Source organism: Vidua chalybeata, chromosome 6 (genome assembly GCF_026979565.1).
Source record: "Vidua chalybeata isolate OUT-0048 chromosome 6, bVidCha1 merged haplotype, whole genome shotgun sequence".
NCBI lineage: Eukaryota > Metazoa > Chordata > Aves > Passeriformes > Viduidae > Vidua > Vidua chalybeata.
Window position 1 is genome coordinate 3,496,623 of NC_071535.1, and position 10,264 is coordinate 3,506,886.

The window sequence follows — 10,264 nt, forward strand, 5'->3', positions numbered from 1 at the left end:
GTGTGAAAGCAAAGCACGATGAGGTTCCTCTGGATTTTGCTCTCGGTGCTGGTAGCTGCCGCTCCACCATCCTGCTCATCACCAAAGGGCTCTGCTGCTGCTCCACCTGCCCTGCAAAGCCTCTGGGAGAGGTGGCTGCGTCTGGTATTGATTACTTTTAACACTGAACTTGATAAAAAAGTGGCAAGGCCAACATTTTAGTGACATATGGCGCTGCTGGGAGAGGTTGTTAGAGCCTGCTCCTTTGCACAGACATTGCAGTGCCTGAGCTCTGGCTGCTGCAGGAAGAACACAAACACAGGAGGTTTAAACCTGGGCCCTGCTTAGTGTAAGGGTTCACAGCAGGATGGATTTCTGTGCTCTGCAAAAATCTGGTGCAGAGAAGAAGGAAAAGGACTCCTCCAAAGCTCTTCCCTTTCCCTTGCCTCTGGTTTCCTGAGATCTGGCAAAAGCCACCCATTGAGGCTGGATTTAATCATCCTAAAAGTGTTTCCCAACCTCAAAGATTCTGGGATTGCTGTGTAATAAAGCTGTTTTAAACTCTTCAGAGTGGTTGGTACTGAGGTTGGTACTTTCTGCTGGGTGAAGCTGTCCTGGCTTTCTTTGCCCTTCATGTTTTTCCCAACCCCTTGTGCTCAGTGTGGTGTCACACAGGGATTTTACTCTCCTCATGGAGCATCTGTCCCAGGGACAAGGAGGGTTTTCCCTGCCCTCAGTGAGGATTGCCATGAACTGATGAAATCCCTTCCTTCAGCACAGCACTATTCCTCTCAGCTTTTTAGGCTGGAGGAGTTTCTGGAGGGGTTGGTTGGGCAAGAAAAGCACCAAGGTCTTGGATTTTGATGGCAACGAGCCATGGGGTTCTTTGGTCCCATCTGCACCAGCATTTGGGGTCACTGTGGGCATTTCTCCTGCAGTTATTTAATAATACTTGCATGAAGCATGTTCCATAAGGGCCCCTGGGCACCAGGCTGCAGAGGAGGACAGAATTTCTATGAAATTCAAAGCCAGGGGGAGTGTGAGGACTTTTGTAAAACCTCTGTTGACACAAAGTGCTACAAGATTCATTTAATGCTCAACAAGCAACTGGTGCTCAGATCTGAATGTCAGCCTCAAAGTGCTTCTCATTTCCTCATCTTTAATCCTATAAAAGCTTCAGGCCTTAGCAGGGTTCTGCTCATCTACAGCCTCAGCATGAGAAGCTGGGTGAAGATTTTTGGGGTGCACTGGCATCTCTCCTGGTGCTGCCAGAGCAGGAGGGGACTGGCTGAGCTGCAGTTTGGTGCTGTCCAGGAGGAGGAGGAGGAGGAAGTTTCTAAGGCAGGAGTTTTGCTTTGGTGCTTTATAAAAAGAATAAAAGGAGGATAAAGAGACCAAGCCCAGACGTGCTGGTTCCTGTGAGCAGCAGGGGTGGTGCTCCTTATCCACTGATTTTCCTTTCTTTGCCATCAAACTCGAGCTGCTGAAGTTCTCAACCTTCCTCTGATGGAGTTTTTCCCCAGTGCTGGGGCAAAGTGATGTTTGGGGAGGTGGAGATGGTGATGCAGCCAAGGAAGCTCTGGGATGAACCAAGTCCCCAAAAGGGCTGCAGGAGGAGGAGGAGGAGGAGGAGGAAGGAGACTCTTCAATCCCTGCTCTCAGAAGTCCTGGGATGATATTGCTCAAGTCTGGCAGGTCACAGAGGAGATTCCCATTGCCTGATTTTGCTGTGGTGCCCTTTTTTATTGCGAGGAGAGTCAGAGGTGGCTCAGCCACAGGAATTCGGGGCTGGAGCTGCAGTGACACCTCGGGAAGTGCCATGAGAGGCTCCACAAAGGCTCCTCGAAGCCTCATCCCCAGCTCTGAGAAAGGAGGTGATGCTGTCACAGCTCCCCAGCCTGGGAGGTTGCACAGGCAGAGATGGTGGGCTGGATTTAGCACTTTAGAATCAAGCACGGCCCCCGTGGCAGATCTGCAGCCCAAACATTGCACACTGTGGGTGCTGCCAGTCCCACACACACCAGGCCACAGAAATCACAAGGCAGGGAAATGTGGATGTGGGTTGTTCTGCTCTGGGAAGGGAAGTGGATCTCTCACGCCATGGAGCTTCTGGACCTCTAGGTTGGTTTGCCCCAGTTAATTTACCATCAGGAAGAGAGGAGCAGCTTTCTGGTTGTTATTTTCCATTGAGCACTTTGGAAATAATGCTTTAAAGTTATTTAAATTTTGGAGATCAATTCTCTATTGCAGCGGGGTGTTTTTCCACAGCCCTGAACCAGCTGCAGTGAGGAACACCAACCTCCCCCAAGCAGACCCAGCCACTGTCAGATATCCTTTGGCTCTTGCCATTGGAGAAATGCTGGGAATTCTAAAATGGGGAAAGCAACTCGTGCTTGGAGTGTTTGGCTGCAGTGAAGGGCAAGTTGAGAGCACATCCCCCAGAAATGGGGTGGTCTCATGGCAGATCCACCTCCCTGGGCCCTCCATCTCCCACCCCCTGGGTTTGCAATTTGGGGCTTTCAATCATCCATGCTACCAAGGAGGGTTTTGTTTTACATTGAGGCTTCTCTAAAGAAAACAAGATACTTGGGAGTGCTTAAAAAAATCCAAACCCACAGAGTATATTGATTTTTGAGGCATGACTAATTCTTCACACACTGTGGAAGAGCCAGGGTTGCCTGGCCAGGCATCACAAGGCTGTGAGTGAGGAGATCTGTGCCTTACATCTCCCTCAAAGCCGGGGTGTTCCAGCCCTGCTCTGCTGACTCCTGGCAATAAAACAACCTTCCACTTCCCTGGATCCCAGCAGGCAGAATTGTGAAGCTCAGTGGCCACACCTCGGTGTCCTGTGAGTCACCATGGGATGACTCAGAAGAGGAGCATCGCTGGCTGTGTGTGCAAAGGGCTCCAGCACCCACCCCGTGGATGCTGAATCATGGAATCCTGGAATTGGGTTGGAAGGGACCTTAAAGGCCATTCTGTTCCATGGGCATGGACACCTTCCACCAGGTCCCCTTGCTCCAAGCCCCATCCAGCCTCACTCATCATCCTTGCTGCAGCTTGGTTTATTTTAAATAAATAAATAAATAAATAAATAAATAAATAAATAAATAAATAAAACCACATAAATAAATAAATAAATAAATAAATAAATAAATAAATAAATAAATAATACATAAATATAGTATATAAATAATAAATATTTATAGTATTTTATCTATTACAAATATTTATAAAGATTTATAATATAAATATATATAATATAATAAATACAGTATATAATAATAGACGATATGATAATATATAATATATAATATATAATATATATTATATATTATATATTATATATTATATATTATATATTATATATTATATATTATATATTATATATTATATATTATATATTATATATTATATATTATATATGTGATGTGTAATATATATTATAATATATTTTATATAATAATATATTATATAAACATTTAAATAATTCCTTATTTAAATTAAGGAATTCATTACATCTGGTTTTGATTTCTTTATCCACTGACTTTTGGACACATATTTTTCTTTATCATCATGTGTTGGGTTGGACTCGATGATCTTTGAGGTCTCTTCCAACCTGGTCATTCTGTGAATCCTGAAAGTACAAACCTTGGGGCATTGGAGCAGGAAAAAAAAAAAAAAAACCAAAAACAGGCAGACCTTTTTGGTTAATGTTTGAAGCCTTTGAGTAAAATCCTGAAAAGAGCAATACACATTTTCCATGAAAATCTTTCTTCCCAAAGACATCTTGAGGGAGTCTCAGGGAGGAAGGGAAAGACCTGTGCCCTGAGGAATCCATCCAGCCCTGTCTGCCTCACAGGCTCAGGGAGCTGCAGCTCCTCGTGGATCACCAGGGATCCTTCAGCTTTACTGGCTTGAATCTCTCCGGGTGCCTCTGCCCTGAAACACCTCCAAAGACATTGCAGTGTCTGTTTACTGCGGGCTGGCTGCTGTGAGAGGCAGGTGAAGCAGCACTCCCTAATTATGTGCATTTCTTACGTACTAATATTTTTAATATCTATTACTTAATACATATTAGGTATAATACACATGTTTCCCTGAAATGCTCAATTTCCAGCCATTCTCATGAGCGTCCCTGGCATTTTTATACCCTCAAGTTTGGTCTGAATCCCTGTGACAAGCACTGCATGAAGCTGAAGGATGTTAAAGTCCAGGCTGGAGCCCCAGTGGAGAGGAGGCTGCCCTCTTTTAAGCAAAATCTTTTAAAAAAGCAGAGTCGAACCAGAGGAATTTATACTAAAATTAATCAGAGCCAAAGTCAACAGATTTTTTTTTTTTTTCTGGGGATATCAGCTGCAGCTGAGCCCTTCAGCTGAGCTGCTGCCTAAAAGCAGCAGTTTGCACCTCGGTAATGACACCAATTACAGGGTGCGTCCCTTAGTAACCTTCGGCCAGCCCTGAATTGGTCAGGGAGTTGGATTAGATGCTCGTTGTGGGTGTCTTCCTCTCTTCTGTTTGATTCTAATCGAGTCCATTCCATTCTAATTCCCTTCCTTTCATTTCTTTTCCTTCCCTTTCCCTTCTCCCAGCAGCACAGTGCAGCAGGTCAGGATTTCAGCACAAAAACATTATTTTCTTTTCCAGTGCTTTAAGCCGTGGAGCCCATGGAGCAAACCAGAGATGATTCACCCTCAACCTCAAATAAAATCGGGCTTGTTCACCCTCAACCTCAAATAAAGTCGGGCTTGTACAAATCCAGCAGCTTCCCAGAGCCCATCCTCTGCCGGCCTCGCTGCCTCGGGTGAAAGCAAAGCTTCTGTGGCTTTTATTTTTTTCTTGGGGGAGGACAAAACGTTCAGAATTTAAAATCCAGTTGGCGTTTTACCGAGCTGCACTAAAGCTGGGGGGAGGGATGGAGCCGCGGGCCACAGGGGCAAACATCTGGCAAGGAAGAACATCTGGCAGCGGCTCCAGGTGGGCAGGGCAGGGAAACGGGAACGGACCCGCGCAAGGCACAAACCGCCAGAAAAACCCGAATATTCTCTGTTAACATCTCCCGCTGGAGATGTCGCCGCTGATAAGGGAAATGCTGCGGGCTGTCACGGGTGTCCCCGGCGCCGGGACCGCCCCGTCCCGTCCCCGCCCTCGGGCGGGTCCCGGTGCGGGAGCGCAGAGCCGCCGCGGAGCCGCCGCACGCAGGTGAGGGATGCGGCTCCCGCGGGGATCCCGGGGGAAACAGGGGGGAAAGGGACAAAAATCCTTGGAAGGGAAGGGTTTGGCGTGCTCTCGTGCCCTGGGAGTGCGGTTTGGGGCGCACGGAAAGCCCCGGCTGGTTTTAGGGGTGATGGAGGGACCGTGACTGTGGGGGAGCTCCGAGGGTGTTTGCAGCTCCTGGGGGGACTGGACAGCCCTGCCCGTGCCCCAAAATCCTTGCGGGATGAAGACAGAAGTCCATTATAATAAGTTGACATTGGAAGACAGAGGATACTGACTGGACTTTGTAAGAAATGCTTTTTAATATGACCCATTTTTATTTTCCTATTCTGCCAGTTACGTTTAGGAGTGAATAGGTTTATTTGAATTCTGCAGGAATATGACCGAAGGGGAGAGAACTGGCGTTTCTTTCCCAAACAGAAATCTTTTTCCACTTGATGTGAACATAGGGAATATTTGGGGTCAGCTCTGGGGTGTTCCCTGCCGCTGATCCTCTGCCGGGGCAGGGAGAGCTCAGGTGAGCTCGAGCTCAGCTGCCCAAATGCTGCTGGAAATCAGAGCTCAAGTACTCCATGAGGAGTGGATGAAGGAGCTGGGAAAGAGGCTCAGCCTGGAGAAAAGGAGGCTCAGGGGGGACTTTCTCACTCTCCACAACTCTCTGACAGGAGGGTGGGTCTGGGGGGGATTCAGGCTCTGCTCCCCGGGAGCAAGAGACAGGATGAGAGGAAATGGCCTCATGTTGCACTAGAGGAACAACTAGAGGAAGTTTAACTGGATATTAGGGAAAATTTCTTCATGGAAAGGTTTGTCCAGCCCCGGCCCGGCTGCTCATGGCAGTGGTGGAGTCCCCATCCCTGGAGGGATTTAAAAGCCATGTGGATGTGGCACCTGGGGACTCAGTGCCGGGGGAATGGTTGGGACTCGATGGGCTTAGAGGGCTTTTCCAGCCCCACTGATGCTGTGATTCTCTGCAATCCATCAGTGGGGCACTGCTGAAAAAGGTGGGAGAAAACCCCTTCCCACGGCAGCTGGCAGATAACCCAGAGGGCACTCCCAGAGCTCCAGGAGCTCCAGCACTGCAGTGACAGAGGGGAGGTGACACTGGGCTCCAAGCCTGGCTGCAGAGGATTAGTGGGGTTTGGGGATTTTGGTTACAGACTCCAAACTGTCCAGATGTGTCCCCAGACCTGTCTGGGCGACACGAGGCTCTGGCCACCCTGTCCCATGGGGGCCTAAGGGAACAAACCTGCTCCCTGAGGTGTTCCAGGGGAACAGGGGGAGCATGCAGGACCTCCACTGGAGCAGCACGAGGAGCACAGCATGGAGCACACCTGCCCTGGCTGTGTGTGCACCCCTGCCTTCACCTGCCAAACTATGCCTTTAGAAAGAGCCCAGAAGGCAAATAAAAGCTTTGGGAGATATGGGCTGCTCTAACACTCCGGGCCACTGGATTCTGCTGGGAAGGATGCCTTAAAAACCCCGTGGGCTCAGGAGAATGAGTGTTTTGCAGGAAGAGGAGTGATTTGCTAGCTGTGAAACTTGGGGGTTTGTTACTCCTGAGGCAGGGCAGCCACACCTCCTGTGAGATTTGTGCATCCGAATGTTTCTTTCAAAGAGAATTTGCCTTCTCTGTCTTAAATTTGGATTTTTCCTTTCTGGCTCTCCCTTTTTCCTTCTCTTATGAATGCTCCCTTTGATGGGAGGAACCCAGCCCGGGCTGTTCCTGTGCACAGGCAGGTGTGTGTTCGCTGGGTGTTTGTGGACTCACAAAACTTGCAAAGCAGCTTTTATCTGCTGGCCCGGAGCCGCTGTGTCCCTCCCACGGTGCTCTCCGGCCGGAATGGGACAGCTGTGGATGTATGGGAGGGGAAAGGGGACGCGTACGGGTGGCTGCCACCCTCCTCTGCCCATTCCAGGCCATCCCGTGTGTCACAGGGTGGCCGCGTGTCCCCGGTGTGCTGTGCTGGGTTTGCAGCTCCCACGCAGCTCCTGGCTGCTGCTGTGCCTGCACCCCCCCGGGCATCCCTTTGGGGTTTTTTTTTAATGGAAATGGAAATCCTGGGTGGCGCCTCAGGGCTGGGGAAGTGGATAACACAGGGAGTGTTGTAAGCTCGGTGGTGGATTTCACGCCGAGGGTGGCTGGGCTGGACCCACCCCGGAGCATTGAGGCTGCTCGCAGCAGTGCCTCCCGTTTATCCCGCAGGTGTTGGACCAGGATTTGCTCTCTGGCACCGGAGCTGTCAGCTCTGCTGGGCAGGTACGTGATGGCAACTCAGCAATTCCCATCACTTCCCACTCTAAACTGTAATTCACCTCAAAAATTCTCTGTTTTTTTGGATGGGGTAGGTTAAGAATGACTGATGCTTCTTTTTTTTTTTTTTTTTTTCTTTTTTTTTTTTAGGAAAAATGTCAGACGGTTTCTCTGTAAGTATGGATTTCTTTAAAAAACCGTGGGGGCTGTGCCTGTGGCCTTGAAGCAGAGACCTTTGGCTGGGATGGGAGGGAACACGTCCTTGCTGAGCTGCTCAGTCCCCAAACCCTCTCCAGTTCTGTCAGCAGTTTTCTGGCAAAGCCCAGGGAGCAGCTGAGAGCTGAGCTCCTGCCCTTGGCCACGCTGCAGGCTACCAAAGATGGACTTTGGAGACCTCAGTGTGATCCCAGGAGGAATCTCCCCCAGCTGACCCTTGTCCTCTCCTCTGTCCCCAGTTATCTGATGCCTTGGCCAACAGCAACAACCCGGCCCCCTGTGCCCCCCCAGCCCAGGGCTGGCCCTCCTGGGGCAACCAACCAGCAGCTCCTGGTGCCTTCCCAGGGTATCCTGGGGCACCTGGAGCCTATCCTGGGGCACCTGGAGCCTATCCTGGGGCACCTGGAGCCTGTCCTGGGGCACCAGGAGCATACCCTGGGGCACCAGGAGCATATCCTGGAGCACCTGGAGCTTATCCTGGAGCTTATCCTGGAGGACCAGCAGGACCAGGAGCGTGTCCAGGAGCACCTGGAGCATTCCCTGGAGCTCCACCAGCCACGGGGCCATTTCCTGCCCCAGGACAACCATCCAGTGGCCCTGGATTTGGGCCTTCTGCTCCTCAGGGAGGACCAACTCCTCCTCAGGGAGGACCAGCTGCTCCTCAGGGAGGACCAACCCCTCCAATGGTAATGGCTCCATCGTTATGAGGGTTTCTGTGTCCTCAGTGGCTGATTTTGCTTGGCCACGGGAGGGGCCTGGGGCTGGCTGCCCTCAGGGGTGGCATTGGGCCTTTGACATGATTTTTTTGCTGACAACAAATGCCTGTTGTCTCCCAGAAAGTGCCCTTTGAGCTGCCCCTGCAGGCAGGACTCGTCCCTCGGCTGCTCATCACCATCACTGGGACTGTGAACCCCAACCCAGACAGGTACTGGGGGGTCCAGCTCCGAGGGTGGGGGGCTTCCATGGGGCACTGCTGGTTGGAGCAGGGGGGCTGGAATTTGCTTTCCATTCCTGAATAACCCCTGCCTGGTGTAATATTAAATATTACACCAAACAAAAGTGTAAATGCCCTGTTGTTGCCCTGTGGGGTCTGTGGGGTTTTCTCTCTGCTATTTTTGGGAAGCCCTGTAACAGAATTCAGGGCTTTTGTGGCAAAAGCAGCAACTCCATTATTGTTTTTGCAGGTTTGCACTGGATTTCAAGAGAGGGAATGACGTTGCCTTCCACTTCAACCCCCGCTTCAACGAAGACCACAGGAAAGTCATCGTCTGCAATTCCATGTTCCAAAATACCTGGGGGAAGGAGGAGAGGACAGCTCCCAGGTTTCCATTTGAAGCTGGAAAACCCTTCAAGGTACCCGAAAAACCCATCCCAGCTCAGTCTCAGTGCCCCAAAAGCACTGAGAGGGTTTGGGCAGCAAGACCTGTGTAAGGACAATGATGCTTTTGCACAGGAATCAGCTCCCAGGGGTTTTTCTGGGGCAGCCACCCCATGTGCTTCCCTGGCTGTCCCTACAGCACCTTCCCAGCTCTTCTGACCCCCTCCTGCAGCTCCAGCTGCCCAGGGCAGAACTTCTCCCCCGTTCTGGTATCCCCATGGATTATGAAACCCTCCTTATTGACACTGTTGTTCTGCACAGTGGTTGGACAGGTTTCTGTAAGATGTTTTCCCTGCTGGCAGCTCCTCACGAGATGTTTTGTCCTGCAAAGGAGGTTCACAATGTAGAGGCTTGCTTTGAGGGACTGGCATAGGGATGAGGAGGCAGAAACTGGGCTGAAAGACGGAGGAGGGAGAGCACAGGAGAGTTTTGGGAAGGCAAAGGTCGCTGGTGTTGCAGCTGAGCTGCTGCACCAGCTCCTCCACATGCCCCAGGGCTGGACTCAGCTGGCAGCAGCCTCCAGCCAGTGCCAGCCTGCTCGGGTGTGTGGCTTAAATCTTCTCCTCGAACAAATCCAGTTGGGTTTTGGGGCTGATTTGGGGTTTTTATTTCAGCTGCAGATCCTCTGTGAGACGGATCACTTCAAGGTGGCCGTGAACGACGCGCACCTGCTGCAGTACAACTTCCGTGAGAAGAGGCTGAGCGAGGTCACCAAGCTCTGCATTGGGGGCGACATCGCCCTCACCAGCGTCCTGCCCACCATGATCTAACCGGGGGGAGGAACTCAGGGCAAGCTCTGAGCTCTTTCAGGGTGTAACACAAGTGCCTTCTCACCATGTCACTGTGAGGTAATAAAACATTTGACCTGTCAAATTTGGTTTAATAATATCTCGAAAGACACGGCACGCTCCAGGCAAGCTGAGTTTTGATGTGGAAGGAGCTGAACTCCTGCTGTAGAGACAGCAACAAGGAGTTTCATTTCTGTGGAGGGGAGCTTGGGAAAGCAGCCTGTGGCATTCTGCCTCTGGTCCTGTGAACAGGGGCAGCAATCCTCGAGGAAGCACAGAGAAAACCTGACAGCCTCCAAGCCTGATTAGGATGAGGCATTTCAGGAGAGGGTTCAGAGCTGGAGGAAGCAAAATCTCTCTGTAGACTGTAGCTGGAGAAGCCATCCCTGTCCTTCATTTCTGGGGGCCCAAACCAGCAACATTTCCCAGCCCAGG

At 50.7% G+C, this 10,264-nt stretch overlaps 1 protein-coding gene across 1 annotated transcript; it reads left to right on the forward strand.

Annotated features, from left to right (window-relative positions):
- The first annotated feature begins 5,120 nt into the window (after positions 1 to 5,120).
- Positions 5,121 to 9,914, forward strand: LGALS3 (galectin 3). Its single transcript, XM_053945656.1, has 7 exons — positions 5,121 to 5,181; positions 7,400 to 7,453; positions 7,598 to 7,620; positions 7,903 to 8,349; positions 8,500 to 8,588; positions 8,848 to 9,016; positions 9,656 to 9,914. The coding sequence occupies exons 3-7, from the start codon at positions 7,603 to 7,605 to the stop codon at positions 9,809 to 9,811; spliced, it is 879 nt and encodes a 292-aa protein (XP_053801631.1). The 5' UTR covers positions 5,121 to 5,181; positions 7,400 to 7,453; positions 7,598 to 7,602; the 3' UTR covers positions 9,812 to 9,914.
- The last annotated feature ends 350 nt before the right edge of the window (positions 9,915 to 10,264 follow it).